The sequence below is a fragment of the Apus apus genome, chromosome 12 (assembly GCF_020740795.1).
Source record: "Apus apus isolate bApuApu2 chromosome 12, bApuApu2.pri.cur, whole genome shotgun sequence".
Taxonomy (NCBI): Eukaryota; Metazoa; Chordata; class Aves; order Apodiformes; family Apodidae; genus Apus; species Apus apus.
The window spans coordinates 13502746-13521963 of record NC_067293.1 but is presented as its reverse complement, the minus strand read 5'-3'; the positions used below and the strand labels follow the sequence as shown (position 1 = coordinate 13521963).

The 19218-nt window shown below is 40.2% G+C and overlaps 1 protein-coding gene across 6 annotated transcripts in view; it reads left to right on the top strand.

Annotated features, from left to right (window-relative positions):
- Positions 1-19218, top strand: part of FGF13 (fibroblast growth factor 13) — a 240710-nt gene that overhangs the window by 124477 nt on the left and 97015 nt on the right. For 5 of the 6 annotated variants that reach the window (XM_051630228.1, XM_051630231.1, XM_051630232.1 and 2 more), the window contains one exon: positions 1446-1613. The exons of the other annotated variant lie outside the window; for it this stretch is intronic. In XM_051630228.1, coding sequence (XP_051486188.1) covers positions 1446-1613 — 168 coding nt within the window. The remainder of the gene's footprint in view (positions 1-1445; positions 1614-19218) is intronic. 6 annotated transcript variants of the gene reach the window in all.

Genomic DNA, 19218 nt, shown 5'->3' with positions numbered 1-19218 from the left:
CTACAGATTAACGAGGTCTGGAAAGAAGGTGACTGTCCACTGTGAAAAGAAGGAATTTGATAAGTTAAATCACTTATCATCTAGATGTGGTTCTTACTAGTAGCATTCTTGGTAGGAGAGAAGAAATCAAGTACATGAAACGCAAGAGGATCATATTTGTTTGAGGGGTTCCATGTTTGAGTCTGACAGGTTTTAAAAATGGTTATGTATTACCAGATGTTTAGAAGACAGTTAAATTGAATTAACAGCCAACACTTCTGGACCTGTATAAACTTACCTAGTGCTAGTGTATCTGCAGTTTTAGACTAGCCTATCAATTACTACTTTCCTGATAGTTGGAATTTTACTTTCCCAATCTTTGCTTATTTCTTTAATCATTATTATAATGGGTGTTTGTTTGGTTGGTTTGTTTGTTTGTTTTCTATTAGTGTGGAGAATCTCAGTTTGGTTTTGGCTGTGGTTTTATATTTCCACCTCACATAGTAAATAACTAGTAGTACTTCAACACTGTCTTTTTGAAAGAGAGTTTTATTTTTGTTCTCTAGAGATTTCTGTGTCTTAAAGCTATAAACTGAGTAATCTCACTATCTCTGCTATTGAGGCTTCATATTTTTAGATAGTGAAATAGTGTTTAAATTCTTTCTGGTAATGTAATAGTTGGAAGTAGCTGGAGCTTTCTGCCATATATTTCATCTTTTTACTGTTAATAGTCTGACCCGATTCAGAAAACATTTCAGACTGCATATCATTTATATTATTAATGGCAGTATTGATTTATACAATCAACTTTTAAAAATGACTTGCTGATTTACAAGAAAACCATCAAAAGGATTAATGTGCATTCGCTTTCTACATCTACTCTTCTATCCATTCAAAATGATGATCAAGTCAAAAGTCATTTGATTATCATCCTTGCTCTAAGGAACTGTGTGTGATCACATATCTTGATAAAGGCATGTTCTTTTTACTTTGGGGAATAGATACACTGATGTTGCAGTACCTGCAGATGTGGAATGATTACTCCCTGATGTTAACCTAGAGATTGCCTATGGCTAGGCAATGAAAGCATGCTTTGTTTGTGGGTTTTTTTTTTCCTTAATCTGCATGCAGAATAGATATAGGTGCTGTAGGAGAGTAAAGCAAAGACATAGGAGAGAACTTTGTTGTTGTTGTTCTTTGGAGCAGAGTGTTATTCTAGTTTTTATTAAAGCTGCATGAAACAATATAGTGTTGATGTTTATGAGAAGCATTGTTTATGAAAGTAAATATTTTTCCCACCCTTCTACCACCGTGCCTAAGATACTTTACATTTTATTTTCTTTCCTATAAATGTTTCTTCCCTTCCTTTCTTTCTCCCCACCCTGACTTTATGTAGTTGATTTAATTCTCTAGATTGCTTTCCTCAAGCTCTAACTTGAGTTCATTTTGTTATGTGGTGACCACAGTTATGGATGACGCTCCCCCTGGCACACAGGAGTACATTATGTTACGGCAAGATTCCATCCAATCTGCGGAATTAAAGAAAAAAGAGTCCCCTTTTCGTGCTAAGTGTCACGAAATCTTCTGCTGCCCACTGAAGCAAGTGCACCTCAAAGAGAACACAGAGCCGGAAGGTTTGTGGCACTATGGATCCATGTTCTGTTTGTTTCTATGGTTTTTATTTTTCCATGTATGTCCCTAGAGTGTGCTGTGTGTTTTCCAGCCTGTGTCAGTGTAGTGCAACTGATGCAGGAAGCGCGATGCACTCCATGTCCCCCTTTGCTTGCCTGTTAGTGTCTGATTCAGCTATCACGGGACACACTAATATATAAGCCATGTACAGTATCGTCCTAGACAAGAAGCAAAATGATGCTGCTTTTCTTAAATAAAATTTGTTTGTTTCAGCTCTCATCATTACACACTGCCCTTTTTTTGGCTGCCAAAAGTTGCTTGCTACTTAACGGCATCAAATCCTAGTTGATTCTTTCCGGTAACGTTTCTGAAGCTGCACTCTGCTGAAAATATGGCACTTAGGCTCCGATTCGGCTTGTCCCCAACACCTTCCACTCCATAAGGCTTCTGCATAGTGCTAGAGAATGCTCATGGCAGCTGTACTTGGGTGAAGCAGGATGAACTGTGTATGTAATGCACGCCTGGTTGCATTTTGGAAAATGAAATGCATGCAGAGCAGAAAAAATAAATAAGTAGAATGTTTTCCTTTTCAGATAAAGCAAAGGTATGGTCTGTTCTAATGCTGTGTGTACTAATATGAAGTTCCTAATGAAGTGTCTATATCTTTAACTTGCTCATCTAGTGCACATAAGATTAAGTTATTTTAAATAACGTTTTTCTTATATCTTATTGTTCAAAATGTGTTTTGCATTATTGCCTCATATGCCACATGGTAAGCCTTCTACTTTTCACATAAGCTCCAGTATCTGCCAAGACAAATAATGCTACTGCTGGTAGATGTATTTTAAGATGAAATATTCAGGGCTGGATTCTGTCACAATTGAATCTGCAAAGTGAGCAGGTTTCTCACAAATCACTTGTATTATTCTCTCTGTAATGATGGGCATCAGTTGCTGAACTGTCACTATTAGCCCAAAATATTTCAGTCAATTGCTTCATCGGGGTACATACACTAAATTTTGCATGAATGTTCTTTGCATCACTTCTGGGAGATTTGTATCTTTAATCTAAAACTTTTAGTAAAATGGCAATTCTTTCTCATCTCACCAGAAATATTAAGTCTGAGACAAACACTGTACAAGGTGTGGAGAGAGGGGTTTTTTTTGTTTCAGTGATGATATAACAATATTGAAATTGGGTTGAAAACATGAAGTCTGATTCTCCTCTCAAATCTGGGGCCAACTTGATAGAAGTAGTGTTTTATGTGATTCTGAACTCAAGAAACATCAAGGAAAATGTGAATTTCACTGCACCCTTCTGGATTAGCAAATGTAATGAATTTCCTATAATCTGTCAAGTTTTGTATTTTTCATGAGTAAGTTATCAGCCCCGAACTGTTTATGTCAAGCTCCTCTGGGAATATCCTTGAGGTGCTCAGCATCCTTGGAAAGTGATATTTGGTGAAATTAAGGGTTCCATGTGAGACAAAGAGAAGGGCCCTAAACTTGGGATCATTTACTCACATTTTATTTCACTTTTTCTTTGTGCTCATGAGGAACCCCAGCAGAAGCTGATGGCTGTTTCAGTGAAACTTATACTGGGAGCTGGATTCCTGCTGGGGACTAGCTCTTAGCTAGGGCTGATCATGTTCAGTGTATAAATCAACAGGTTACACTCTTAATGGCTTGCAGTGTTCAAGAGGAGCAAGGGAAGCAGAGTTGTGCTGGACCCTTTTGTCTCCAGAGCGTGAGTCTCCTGTGGGCATGGTTTGGTTCAATGTTGAGGAACTCAGGATCTGCTGGGAGAAGCTTGCAAGGTGCAGGCTCTAAGTGAAGACCATTCTGCCATATTGTCACCTGGAAGCCAACAGTTGCTCTTAGATTCTCCGTAAATCTACATACTCTCTCACACCAACAACAGCTGTGTTGCTCCTTCCTCCATGGCATATGGTACTGTTAACCATTCTTACTGAAAATGTTTAGTTCTAAGAGGAAAGCTTTTCATCTTTTACTGCAGTATAGAAGGATTAATGTCTTTTCCCCTTTCCCTTTTTATTCCTCCTCCTCTCCTCCAGGAATTTTGTATTCCTAGACAGGGCAAAAGAAGCTATGGCCATGTTGACTTGTTCCATGACAGTCTGAGTTGATGGGAACTCATAGGAACATCAGTTTTTATTGTGTGATTTCTGTACTTGTTTCTGTGAAAGATGTTGCATCTAGCATGAGAGAGATAGACATGTTGAGAAGTTCTTTCAGCCTCTTGTTACAGCTTAAATTGCCTGGGCTGCATTGTTTTTTTCTTAAAAATCTGTGAATTGCCCAGCAATGATGTTAAACTCACTGAATGACTGATGTGTGTCATCTGCAGTGGTCTGTTGGCATGGAGCTTGATAAATTTGGGGTGTGAAATGATCTGACCTGTGCTTTCAGTGCAAACACTGAAACAGTTGGTTGAAGTTAATGGAGTGGCTGAAACAAACCCTACCTGAATACCTTCTAGTGTGAACACAGCAGTTAACAGCTCAATTGTGCTATGAGGATGAATTAAGATAGATATTTAAACCTGTTACTCTGGCATAACTTACACATTTTTGAAGGTATTGGGAAGTATGACTACTAAGGAGCTACTAGAAATCCTCTCCAAGTAAAATGTTATAATGGAAGTTTTATGGAAATTTGCAGACCTGCAAGACTCTGCAGAGAGTATAAAAATGTGCCTTTTTTAATCTGCTGAGTAACAACATGAGAGCACATATTAAGTCCTGCTTGTTTCTAACTTGGCAACCCTTTGTCTAAATATTTCATTTAGGTGATGGATTCCTTCTCTGCACTTTTAAACCACTTTCCTACACAATTAATGCTTGGGGCATCTCAATGCTTCAGGATTTGAACCCCTAGGCAAGTCTAATGATACCAGGTACAAGATTTTAATGGCTTTTTGTAGGATCTTTTGGAGAACCTTCTACTATTTGCTGAAAGACTTAAATAGCACCTCACAGTGGCATCTGAAGCAGGTGGCCCATAATTTCTCATATCTCAGGCCCATTTCTAAAAGCAAGAGAAGGAATGAGAAAATCAGATCCACGTTTCCCGAACTAACCTGTCTTGATTTCTTCTTTTCCTGGCTCCCTACCTGCCTGCTTGTGATGTGATCAGCACCCATATGCCTCAAATACACTTTATCAGAATATGTCCAGGTCCAGTTCATTTGGTGTCAACCTGGAGGACACATAGAAGGTCTTTGGTCCAATAACTGTAGCAAGGACAGGTTTGGGGGCTTTTGGTAGATATGGAAGAAAGGAGGAGACCAATAGGAAATCACAACAGTTCCATCTTCCCTAAATTTTGAAATTCCTGTTTGGGTCCAGTGCCAGCAGCATGATGTCTGTCAGTCTGGGTCGCAGTCCAGATAGGCTGCCGCCTTCACTAGTGCTGTGGGAAATGTAGTCTAAAGTGAAAAGATTAGGGGCTGCTTTTTTCTGCATCATTCCAACTTTGGTTTGTCAAAGTCATTCTACAGTTTCCAATGTCGTGGATCTCTTCAGTGCAATAAAACAAGCAGACCTGACATCCTCACCTGGATGCCAGGTCCTGTGGGCATTGTGCATTGTTTACAGCTACATCCGAGCAGCAACAAAATACAGGGTGTTTTTGTAGCCTCCCTCCAGGAATACACCGTGAGCAGGAGAAGGGCCATCTGAAGTACATTTTGCAGCTGTTTGTTCTCTTAAATAGTTTAAACATAAGTTGCTGCTGTCTGTATAAAACATGGTTACATAAAAAAGTCTGCTCCTGGAAAACTAATTTTAGTTGTATTATTACATCTAGAGGAGGCAATATAATGAGAGAAAATTTTTTTAAAACCACCCGTTGGTTTGTCACAGTCACATAACCAAGAGTTTTGGCCTCTTGCCCACAGTTCTGTTTTCGTGTGGGGTTTTTTGCCTTTTTTTTTTTTTTAATGGTTACATTTAGTCTCCTTCCAGGCATACATAACCTTTTTACACAGAAAAGCAGACAAGCATGGCAAAATATGTTTTGAGGATGGGGAGAGGGAAATCTGGGCTAGCAGCTGGTAATAAGGAAAGTCAGCTTTCTTTAACCAACAGGAAATCTGATTAGATAGAAAATGTTAAGGATGCAAATGTGAAACAAGCAGCTTTGCAGTTGCCCTTGACAGTGGTTTGTTATCTTCATCCCTAGCAATGACTGGCAGAGCCAGTTCTGAGGGAGAGCAAGAGGTAGGACATTCAAGCATATCATGTGGGAGGCTGGCTCTTCCACCCACTTCATGTGCACATGCAGTTCTGTCACCAGCAGAGATTCAGAGCCTTTATGTTATATTGTCATACTGGGTGTCCCTTTGGCGCTCCAAGCGTTGTCACCACTGATAGTACTGCGACTTGGCACTCTAATTATACACTTTTCTTCTAGACCAAATCATTCCTGTTACCCTTAGCTCCCTCATTTAATTATGTTAATGCATGAACATTTTGGCATTTTAGAGGTGAAAAAAGAAAGGGGAGGAGAACCTGAATTTGAAATCATGGAGAGCTGTGAGAGGTTTTTAAACATCTTGTATTGTTCAGAACTGAAAAAGACTTTGTATTCCAGAGGGGAATAATAGAGATGAGTCTTATGAAACACAGATACATTCACCTATGCCTGTCACGTCTGAGATGACCCAGCACAGTTGGCTGTGAGACACCAAGCAAGTAGGTTCAGCATCTGCTCTGTGGGTGCATTCCACCTCACATTTAATCTGGACCAACAGCTGTCTGAAAGAAACTCATTGGTTCATTGTAACAGGGGCTCCTACTATACCATCCTCTTAAGAAACTTTCTTAGAGTTATGCTCCCTTGGTATTAAATTAATCACTTTTCCTAATATTCCATGATATGTTTTCATCATATCTTCTGCTTGCAGTGGAGGTGAGAAGTGAAGACTTTGTATCCCATTTGCCAAGGCTTTTTCCAACAGGAGTATTTAACCCTTTCTTGTTGCAGCTAAGCTGTCTGGCTTGGGGCAGTTCATCCCAGCAGAGAGAGGACAGGCAGTTTGCCATTGCCTGGTGTTGGGCCCTGCAGCCATCAGTGCTTTCATCATCATTCTTTCCCTTAATAAAACCTTGTTCTTTACTCTGCTTTTGTCTGCACATCTTGGACCCTCCTGTGGGGAACGTGAAGTTTTGATCCTGCCTCGCTCCTGAGACCTGGTACTGGCAAGAAGAAGCAATGAGCAGTGGCCAAGTCTTGTCCAATACTAAATGGAAATAAACTAAACCCTATCTGCCTGGATACTCATGGAGCTGCTGCAGCTGAGACCACATCTGAACTATAAGGAGTGACACAGACCGCAAAAGCCAAAGGTCTGAAGCTGCCACTGATATGTCTTTTCCCCCCAAAGAAAAACTGACTTTGACTTGAGTGATTAAATGATGACCTGTTTCAAATCACTGGGAGGCAGTGGTGATGACTGCACTCCTATTTTCTTCAGAAGCTTTGTACATAAAGCAGAACAGCTCAGTCCTGGAAGTGGCTGAGCCCTGTTGCCCTGATCCTCCAAAGCCTTTAAGTGCTCGATTAACTTTAAACATGAGTGCTCCCAGCAGAACCAGAGAGGTTGGGATGTATTTAATGAGCTTACCTGCACACAGTCTGGGCCTGGCATGGGTTCAGGCTCAGGCAGTGCAAATCCAGAATAATTCCACTGAAATCCAAGATTTGCTCAGTATTTGCTTTTCTGCAAATGAAGTCAGAACATCCTAATAGTTTAATTTGGTTGCTTCTTTTCATACTTCTTTAGGAGTGTATATGGTCCTTATTGCCACAGCCATTCATGATTGAACATGCTTGTCCTCACAGCACTGCTGTGCAGTGGGGAACTTTAGTGTTTCCCATTATAAAGAGGGAAGTGAAGAACTTGATTCTCAAGACTATTTGGCCATCACAGCAGCATTAGTAACACTGCCAGCTGAGTCAGCTGAGCACTAGGTACTTAACTATCATCTGTGGAAGATTCTGGAATGTGACACTTGTATCTATGAAGAAATATTACAGAGCTGGGAATTCAACATTTTTCCATAGATTTAAACTTAGAGTGTAAGTTTTTGACCTTTCTCTTCAGCAGTGGCTCTGCAGCAGCCTGTGCCAGCTGAAGTGCCCGCTGCTCTCCCTCCCTCTCACCTCCCACCACGTGCTTGGGGTGTGCTTCACCACCAAACACCTTCTCCTCTCGTGTGAATCCGTGAGCAGCTCAGCACTTGGGGAGCCCAGTTGTGGCTGTGGCAGGAAGGGTGGGGTGGCATGTTGAGGGAGAGAGAAGAGAGGGGAACAAGAGCAGCCAGCATTAGCAAGTCAAGCATGAACAATGACAGGTTATTAGGCTCGTGTTTCAGCTTTACCTTAAAATGTTATGTTAGTACTTAATATGTTATATTACTACTACTTTCATTTTGTGCATTTTATTTACTTTTCACCAAGTACTTGGCTCTGTGCTGAGTGTTTACACATCCAGCCTTGTGCTTCCTTATAAAAAACATCTCTTTTTAAGGTAGCTGGACATGATTTAAAGAACAAGGTGGTGGTTCACTGTTTAAAGTCCTGAGCAGGAGGCATCTAATTGTTGATAAAGCATTTCTATCAGCAGGTATTACAATGATTACAAATTGTATCTTGAGGAAGGCATTTGAGGTTTTGAAGAGAAGTCACTGAATGCAGCATTACAAATAGCTTGCAAATCTCTTTTGTTCCTGAATTCCCACGTACTTGCCACCTCACAGGACACAGTGCCAGCAAGAGCTTTCCTTAGGGCTTTACTAAGCTCCTGAGAGGCTTGGAGATCAATGTGTTGTACACAGCCACGAATTCTGCATTGTATTGATTTGCTTTGCTAATTCCTTTTAAACAACACACTTGCCAGGTGGTTCCTACCTACCAGAAAAACAGACTTTTGCAAAAGTCTAGGGCTCTTGCTGTCAGCTGAACATGACCTGAAGTGGGGATTAGAGCTGGTAGGTCCTTCTCACCTCTCAGTCCCGGAAAGATTGTGCATGCCTTAGTCTGTCAGACTTGCATCTTTACAATAATATAGCTGGAGGAAATGAAAATAAAATATGAGGAATAAAGGTAGCCCAGTCATCCCCTTTCTGACAGAAGGAGGATTTTGTGTGTGGACCTTTCATTGAATCCCTAGTCCCTTTTTGATTATGCTCTTTTGGCTGCTAGACACGTTCTTTAGCATCCAGATGTTTCCTGACCTCTGTCAAGAATTGTCACAATTCAGCCTTCTAGGTGCTGATTTTCAACCATATGCAGGCTGTCTTTCTGGATGACTGTCCTCACGGAATTACCAGGTTGGTGGTTCCAAGTCCATAGCTAATAGATACACCAGGAGAGGCACTAAGAGTCCTTACAGTACTTTTAGCTGCCATCTCACCTGGCCACAAGCAACGAAGTGGAATTTAAGTGGTTTGTTGAACTGGGTTTTCCTGGCATAAAAATTCAAAGGTGTGGTTGTGAATTCTGTCAAATTCTCCAAATTTGCACTCTGTAGCATTGGAGAAGTAACTATTGGCATTAGGAACAGTTTTAGTACTTTTCTTTCAAGACAATGTATTTTAATTGTTGAGCTAGAGCTGGCCTCACGGCTGAACAGGTCACTGCAACCTTAAGGGAGTTCTTACCTCTGCACTCTTCAAGGCAAGTCTTGATCTATGCCTTTTGCTATGTATCTCTCATCTCAGAATAAATATTCATTATGGAGACAGTATCTGGCACTTTAGCATATCTGAAGTAGGACATTTAGACTAAATGAGTCACACTGATATTCTTTTCTTATCTCATCTTTAAAGGACTCTGAGAGCTTGTATGGAGGAAGGCCTTTGTCTTGCTACTCTTTCATCCCATGGCTCTCCTGAGAAAGCATCAGACTTCACTCTTCATTCTGTCCTTACTTTAAATAAGATTATGTAGTTCTTTATTAATAAAGAAGGTTCTTCTTTGTATCTTATTCAACTACATGGCCCATCGTAATTATTGCACGAATCTTTTTCAGTGTGATGTCTGTAATATTTAAATATTGGCCTTTGGGTTAAGAGCATGCCAAATTTTGCATGCTGTTCTAGATCAGGACAACTCTGGCAAGAAGGGGTTGTTGACCTTTTTAGCTATCACTGGAAACTTTTTCCTTTTTCCAAGGCAATCACTTACAAAAGCATTCAGGCATGTCTGCATGGTGCAGCAGAGTGTTCTGTAGAGATCTCCCAGCTACTGTCCCACCTCTGTGTGGCCCAGTGCAGTCCCATGCAATGGTCTTGGTATAATTAACTTGAGTAACTCACAGGATTATGTTGCAGCATGTCTGTGATTTCCAGTTCCATGGTTAGCTCAGCCCTTACCTAACTCAGGGATTTCTGCTCTTCATCTGCGCAAAGTCTAGCAGAATCCCTACCTCTAGGATTATTTGGAAAAAAAGAAGAATGCAGTCTTACTTTGAACTCAGTCTGGTTTTCAGGTGCTCCCTCAGCTCAGTGTTTTTTCTCTCATGCTGTGGATGTTTCCAGAACAATGCTGAAGAATTCGCACAGCAGCACATTTTATTTCAAGTATGTGGTGAGCACTCTGTGCAGTAACGTGGGTCAGTATCCTTTTATGCACAAGCAGTTAACTTCTGCCAACACTACTTTTCTCTCTATTTTTTTTTTTTCTCCTTTGAGCATCCTGACCTGTAGAGACAAAGAAACTGAAGCTGCTTTACCAGATCTCAGGGAGCAAAACAGAGGTTCAAAGATTGCAAAAGGCCAGTGTTCCTCTAATGCTTATATAAAGTTATTAAATGCTTTTTCAGTGGTGTTTGAGACAAGTTAGTGCTCAGACTGTTTTGTACTCAGTTTTTTTCCCGCTGGTATCTGTCTACAGAGTTTTCCTGCTGTGTACAAATTATTTGCTTTTACTTATATGCTTAAAAAACCCTCAGCTTTTGTAGGACAGTGCAAAATATTTGCTCATCGTCTTTCAAGCAGTGGTGTTTAGGAAGACTGAACAGGTGATTGCTGAATATTGATCCCATTGTGCATGTTTGTTTCTGTCTACCTTGTGTTTGAAAACACTGAGACAGATATATTTATTTGTTTATTCATTCCTGAAAGACTGAGATTACAGAAGAGGTTGGTTAAACTGTAAAGATTATAAGGGACATAAACCTACAAAGGTTCTGACCTGTGGAGGTGTATCCAGCACGTGGCTGCGCATCCTCTTCAAGTGACATAATGTTCCTTCAGCTCCTGCTGTAAGGAAAATGATGGTGCATTTTGGAAACAAGGAGAAATCCCTTCTCAAGCATCTTGCATACTCCTGATCTGAAGCTGTCTGCCAGAGTTCTCAAGTGTGCTAAATAATTCCTGCATCCTGAGATATACAACTTGCTGCAGAAGAGGTCTTTAGGGACCAGCTGAATTTCACACTTGACATTTCCACATTGCTCAACAGACCATTCTAGAAAGGTTATTGGTGTAGCTGTGTTAGTTCTCATTGTTCTATGCTATCTGGCCAAATTTAGCTCTCACAACAAAATAACAATCTGGTGACCAGTCTTCAGTTTTGTGCCATCATCATTAAGCCAGATTTTCATTTATTTTGTGGAGCCCTTGACATAGAGAAGTCAGGAAAACATCTGTGTACAGAATGTTGACTGAGTGTAATGTTATACAAATATCTGAGCATCTTGATTGTTCTGCTGGAGCCCCATACAGGAGGCAAATGAAGTAGCCCAACCCTGCTTCTTCTTAATTACGCTGTGTTTCTTAACAAGTATGTTCTAAATAATAGCTTAGCCTTTCTGTCTCAGGGTCTCTTTCCTTGGATCTTGTGGAAGAAGCACATTTCATTCCCCAGCTATGTTCCTTGCAACCTTCCTGAGATGGTTAGAGGCTTAGTGAGCCCTAGAGCCTTGCAACCTTAGAGATTGAAAATAAAATGTTTGCTGTAACAGGTGAAAACATTTGTTGTTAAGACTTAGCAGAACTTTATTTAGCAAGCTGGTTCTTCAGCATCATTTGAAGATGCATTAATAAAATGTCATGAGACTTCTGAGGGCATGGAGGGCTCTGATGCTAGTGAACTGTGGGCTGGTGACTTCAGGAATAGGGGTGTTTTTCCTCATGCCTCCTGCCTGCATTGACATCATTGGTTTGGAAGCTTTACCAACTTTGACTTGAATGTTGTGAAGACAGATGGAGCTGAGAAAAAGGAGTCTGTCATGAAGACCATCTGCAGGACATCTGAGCAGTCATACAGTTTTTCATTCGTGCAACAGGTGATGCCAAATATGACCACTGCGAGGGCTGTTAAAAATGTAGAGTTTCTTTCAGTTGTGCACCTTTGCTTAACCAGCCCATTCTCTGTTCCTGTTCCTCTGCAACTGCAGCCCATTTGAGTCAGTAGTTGCTGTCTGAGTTTTGCTCTCTGGTTGCTCTTACCTATGGTGAGTATAATCTTCTCATTTCAGACCAGTGGCAAAGCTGACATCAAATGTTGCTGGTGTCTCTCAAATCTTACTAGTGTGTCACATAGCTCACCAGTAGAAGGGAATATCCTATCAGCATTAACCCAGTAGAGTTCATATGGCTGGTCTTTTTAATGATAAGTTTAGATTAAATACACTGTAAAAACAGTAGTAAGCAAAAATTTGAACGGGACTTGAGCTACCAAATCCAAGTAATCAGTTTCCTAAATCACTTGAGTGTTAAATTAGATAAATGTAAAAATGGTGAGAAATTTTGCTGGTCTTTGTACTAATATGAAGGAGCATTTTTAGGAAATTACTATTTAAACTTAAAATAATTCCATGTAGTGCATTTAGTAGTATGTGCAGTGAAATGTATAGTCACTATGATATGGTTCTGGTTATAGGAAAAAAATACAGTGCTGGTTATTTCAAAGTTGACTGAAGCTCTGAGTCAAAACAAGCTTTCCTGTTGGTGATGAAGAAAATACTCATTATGATATGCAATTGCTACTCAAGTGGAAGTTGTATATTCTCTAAAATTCAGATGGATGCTCTGCTTGAAAAATTCCTTTGTCCCTTGATATCCCCTTTGGATAACAGACAAGGAAGTTTTTTTAAATCACTTGTGCTAGGTTGCTGAGCCATTGCCTTCAAGGCATGCTGGTTAACATTGAGGAAGACTGAGCAGATAGTCAGAAAGTTCCTGAATTAACATGGATTCCTCCTCTTTGAGAGGGATGACCTTCTAACCAAACTAGCAGGTTGTTTTAAAGGATGGAAGTTTCTCTTGACTGTTTGTTTTTTGGAACATTAAGGTACATGCTCTCCTAAAGATCTCTGTTCTGTGTGTAAATAATTTTTCTTTCAAATACAGAATACAGGAGAACATCTTCAGGCAGCAGATGCTCAGCTTATGCTGGCTGCTACCACTTGGACCCCTGAGAACTCTGACAAGTTGATAGGTCTTGTCTGCTGAAGGCACTTCTGAAGAGAAATGTACTTTTTGCTTGCTGAAAAACACTTCTATTCCCCATTCCTCTGAATTTGAAAGTGATGTGCAAATAACTGTGGCCTAATCATCAAGATGAAAGATGGGTTGAGTAGGGTGGCAAACAGTGATAAGACAGTGGGCATAAAGAGCAGCAAGGAAGAGAGGGCAGTTTTTGAACCATAAGGCATCATGGTACTGAGGAGGAGAGGTTGAAATTGGAGATGAGTCTGATGAGAGGGAAGAAAAGCCTGCTAGGGGAGTGGCTAAGAAGCTGGTGGTATGGACAGGTGAGCCTTTGGATGAACTTGTTGACCGCGGGTGTGATCCAAAATTGAAAAAGAAAGGAGTCCCTGAGCTCCAGCAGAGTTAGAATGCAACTGACATGGAGAGGAGCTGGTACCCCTTCTGGATGCAAATGAGAGATACGACCTGGAGAGGACAGAGATCTCAACAAACAACCAACCAAAACCAAATTAGTTACTCAGCTGCAACTTTGTTTTGAGTAACATCCTCTTTATTATGTCAACACTGCCAGAGCGACATGGTCTGTTTTCCCTGGGTCATTCTGCCTCACCCTGTGAAAATCTGACCAGCCAGATGCACAAAGTTCAGCAGCTTCTTCTCTAACTCCATGTTCACAGTTCTGTACAGACCCTCATATGCATGAAATTATTTCATAATCTCAACAGTGGATTCCAACCACAAGAATAATTGCCCATATCTTCGACTTATGTATATTTAATGTAGTACTTCAGCTTCTGTAGGATGCTGCCAATTTATATCTGATCAGGTGTATTTTTGGGCAGATTCTTTAAGTTGTACCTGCAAATGAACACATGTACATAATTTCTCATTTGAGAGACTGAGGAAAATTGCAGGGCAGCACTACAACAATTTGTACTTGATGTAATCTCTCCTATGGCAGAACTTGTACTGCCTCAACAGAATTGAAAAGGTGCCTTTTAAAAACTAAAGTCTCGAATGATCATAAAAACAACAACAAACAACTGCCAAGTTTTTTTTTCAGTGGTGTGTTTTGGAGTTGAGGGGTTTTTTTAGTTTTATTGCCAACTTTTAAACTTGTTTTCAACAAAATGATGTTGAGATGGATGTTTGCTGACATTTTTCTCTGTAAGTCCTTGGCCAGACACTTATTTATGGGTAAAATTGGAATTAGTTTATCCTGGGATAGATGTGAGAGCGGTAGTTGGCTTCAGGTCAATTTACTGTCTGAGTTCTGTACTACATCCTCAAAGATTCATCACATACCTTTGAAAGTCACCAGTGACTTGAGGTTGCAGAGGAGTCCTATATTTAGCTCTTGTCTCTTACAGGAGCTGTTTCTTATTCAAGTGCCAAACTCTCCACCTTCATTCCCTGTTTTATTTCTAGCAATCTTATTGTATAACCTTTGCTTCATGAGGCATTCTGTTTCCGTCTGAGTTCAATCTATTGTTGCTCTAAGAAGTTCATCATCTCTGTGTAGTTCTAGGGAGAGGATTCTGGCTAGGAGGCAGGAGGAACTTGGGGAAGGAGCATCCAGTAAAATATTGCCAGTTTTTCGGTCTCCTGGAGTTGTGATGAACACTTACTTTTAAGGACCAAAAAAATGTAGGAGTATTTTTTTTATAATTCATAAATCAAGGTTTATAAGAAAAAAAAAATAAATGCAAAACTCAACTCAGGCACCAGATTTCTCATGAGACTTCTATTGCTGTAGGTTGGTTAGAAGGGAAACTTTAATTAAAAGGTTCAGTTGTGCTACTTTGATTTAGGATGGGACTCCAGGGAAGGATCAAAACAGATTGGTTCTTGCAGTTGGTGGTTTGAACAAATTCGCAAATAGTTTAGGGTGTATTTATGGTCTTTAAAAACCTAGTGGCAACATTATTGGAGTTTGGGAGAGTTGATGCCTGATTCCTCCATCGTTGTAATAACAGGACTTGTTGTTTCTTGTGCAGTATAAGTTGTGCACGTTGGCGTTGTGCCATTTGGAGTCAATGGATCTTGAAGCTGTGAAGCAGAGGGATTGCAGCAGTGGAGTGAGTATTGGCTGAGAACCTAATGCTTTCTTCTAACTTCTTGAGAGACTAAATACTCAAGGTTGATCTTACATGTAGTGCTGCCAAATGTTCTAGGAATCCTCTGCCACTCCATTAAGCTTAGCTGCAATGAAGGTCCTGTAAAAAAGAAGTGATAATGGCTTAACCTGCTTCAGCTACCTCTAATAGCCCATCTTCTCAGCAGTCTATTAAAAAACAAATGAGAGGGGAGTCAGGAGGAACAAGAAGAAATCCACATGCATAAAACGGTGAGATAGTATCTGGAGCTGTGTCTTCTGCAGCTTTTAGGAGTGTCTGCAACATGAATCCTGAATACTTAGGAGGGAAATGTTTTAGAACTGTTTTTTTTTGTAAACAAACAAATGTGGTTCACTAAAAATGGGATGTGACTGTGCAAATGTGCCATATAATTGATGGGCCACATTTCATGATCAACTTTTCTTTGCATAGATTGATTGCTTCAATTTGGGGTCTAAATTAAGCCAAGAAAATGCTTCCTACTTTTTTTCTCTCACAGTGTTTTGTTTGCTTGCTTGCTTGCTTTTCTCTCTCAAGAATAGAGTTTTATGGTTTCCCTTCTCTGCTTTCCAGACATCTTGAGAGACCTAAAAATAGTTAGGAACTTGAGACAACCTGAAACTCGGCTAGCTTTAAAATATATGTTCCTAAGTATTGTCTTGCTATGAGATGACTTTGGGATGTGCACCATCTCTCAGTGACTTTTATTAATTGTACATCTGGAGCTCCTGTCTGCTGAGGATATTTCTAGTTTAAGGGACATGTAGCTAGGAGGGTGGCTGGCTACAGCCACCACCCATATTTAATGTGTAAGAAACTGTGGGAGCAGGTTCCTCTGTAACCATCTGAAAGCCTCCTGAGCAGTTGCAGGAGTCTTCACTGGAGTCTTCCTATATGGATTTGTCCTTTCATGGCTTATAGAGGCTCCTCATTCTGAGCCATCCCATCCTCCATTTCCTGTGATGACGAGACTGGAGGCCAAGTTGGGAAATTATCCTAGTCTTCTTGCAAACCAGTTCTAAACTTTTCCCTCTCTCTTAAAGATTGCTCTGAAGACTCCTTTATTAATGTATCTTCCCGGGTGCCTGCCTCCCTGAGCAAGACTGCTTGAACTAGCACATATAAGAAGTTTTTCCAACACGGAGAAAACTATTAGAATATTAGAGAAAGGTGTAGTTTGGGCAGGAATCAGGGCTTTGCATATTGGAAAATTTCAGATATTCAGGAATCAAAATCCATGAGTTGCCTGTTCATCTCATCCAGTGAGATAACAGCTCAGACAGTTCAGACCTTGCTGTGTTCTCTCAGGGTAGCCCTGTGATCTCAGTTCACTTGTTGCATTTGGTTGCAGGGCAAGGAAGAGAAGTGTAACACATGTAGTACATTCACTGATTTGATCAGTCTGCTTTTCATGCTCCTTTTGCATAGGAGGACTCCACCTGTTATTTTTAAAGCCATTTGTTATGTTGATAGCTGATGCAAAAAGTCTACTTTTTTATTCCCCTTTACACAAAGATGTCTTTCCTTGGACTAAAAATGTATTTCCCTGGACATTTTTTTCTCAAAACAAAAAAAAAAATGTGTTCCATCTGGAGACTAAAATCAGGAAAACCAGTGAAATCTCTTGGCTAAAGAATAATCATCTCATAGGTAAAGAATGGTCAAATATTTGGTCTCCTTATGCATAACAGTAAATTCAAGTTATGTTGCAAATTATATATACAGGTGAAGATCTTCTCTAAAGTCTCATCTGCTCATACCTCTACAGTGTGTTCACTTTGACAGTGCTTGGCAGAAAGAAGGGCATCCAGGAAAAACATAGTTACTAAATACAAACTATAAGCAAAAGAATGGATAGGAAATGAAAGTGTGCAGGAAAATCCAAAAGTCAGTGTAATTCCTGTGTTTTAAAGTGGTTGTATTTTCTCCTTGGTTGTCAAGATTGTGAACTAGAAGTTAAAAGATTAATGAACAGAAATGCTAGCAAACATCCTCCTGACAGAGAGGAGACTGTTGTGCATGCTGACTTGCTCTGGCACAGTTTCAGCTTTAAAAGATGCAAAGTTTGTTGCCTGGGTAAGGTAGCCTGCAACATTAATTGCTATTGTCCCAGGACATTATATTTCCACTTAAGGGTGTGATTTCATTAAAGTAATAGACTTGGTTCTTACTTGTACTGGCTCATTCACACATTTTGATGGTTGGAAGGAGTCTTGCAGTGACCTGAAGTTATTCTTTTAAGAATGTTTCCTCACCTTTTAGTTCCCTTTGCACTAAAGGCAAATAAAAGTTGGGTGTAATTGGATTGTGTGTTTCCTTAATAATTAGCAAATACATGAAATGGCTTAAGACAGTCTTGAGATTTTTTTTCTGTAGCCTCTATACTATAATTAAGTTTACTAGTGTTGAATAATGGGAAAGGCAGGAGTATATTCTTCTTTCTCATAGTGAATGAAGGAAAATGTCAATGCAGAGACCAGATTAGATATTCCACACAATATATCAAATTGTTCTTCATGGTGAAATCCCTTGATTAAGACAATTAATGCAGAGGTGGTGTGACAAGGAGTAAAAAGTGCTGAATAGATTCAAATTTCTAGTAAGTGCTGTAAGTTCATGACTCCTGTTAGGCAATGGGAGGCAGGAACTCAATGAGGAGAAAAGATCTTTCTGTGCATGAATTGTATATGAATTGAGCAGCAATCTGGATAGAGAAGCATTACAGCAGGAAGTGTTGAGCTAACCTTGCCCACAACATCTGGTAGTAAGTTTTCCACTTGGATTTCAAACCTGAGAAAATTAGGTTTTTCTGAGTTGCAAATGGGCTGCCACGACTCGAGGCAGAAGTGACATTAGATCATCATGGTGAGGCACTGGAACAGGCAGCCCAGGGAAATTGTGGCTGCCCCATCCCTGGAAGTGTTTAAGGCCAAGTTGGATGGGGCTTGGAGCAACCTGGTCTCGGAGGTATTCCTGCCCATGGATAGGGGTTGGAACTAGGTGACTTTTCAAGTCCCTTCCAACCCAAACTGTTCTAGGATTCTATGATCTGAATAATGGAGGTCACAGAATCTCTTCCAGACTGTGGTATTAAGCCCAGCCCTTTGTTTGACTCAATTATGTCTCTTTGAAAGTCATCTCCTCTTCAAGATGCAATCATCTTCACTTACCATAAAATTTCCTTTGTATTATTTGTATTTTAGCTGTATATTCTAAACAGACTAAGTTTTTGTATATTTAGATAAAAACATAAGAATTTTCTTTAAAGTATTCCTAGAATGGCATGGCATTTTAATGGGAAATTCGTTTGTGTGGAGTTATGTGGAAGGGAAGTTCCTCAACTGCGTTTGCTACAGCTGCAGAGCAGCTCTCCAAGGACAGAGTGTGCCCCAGCATTATGCAGGGAAGGGAGGGACAGCAGGGACACTTTTGGTTTCTCCACCTCCAGGGAAGGTTTGTGGCCTTTGGGCAGTGCACTTGGAGAGCTCCCCTGAGTACTAGTCTAGGTTTGGGATGGGATTTTAATGAAATTTACTCTAAAAGCATTTGAGACCCAGTAGGGAATTATTTCCAGCAAGTTGATAGGCCTAAATTTGAAAAATTATTGTCAGTGGATTTCAGACCCATTCACTTTCCTCAGATGTGTGTTGGCAGGAGCCATGTGCTAGGAAATGCTCCAGGCTGCTGTGTTAGTGAGAGTCCACCTGTGCCCAGGTATCCAGAGACAGACTTGTCCTTCAGTCAAGGCTGAAGTGCTTTTTCATAACCGAGGGACTGAATAAGTCAAGGCTGTTCTTTTCTGGGAAGAAGCCACTCTTAAATGACATATCAAGTATGTGTAATTTTTTTTTATTTCTCCTCCCTTCTTCTCCATTTAGAAGTGAATAAATACAGTTGAGGGAATGGGAAGCATGAGTATAAAAATAATGCTCTGAAAATGTTCCTTTAAGTTCTGGAGTCAGAGAGCAAAGTTAATGGTTGGCTTTCCCCAGCAGGTTCATAAACTTGGACCCTACCTATCTTAAAGTG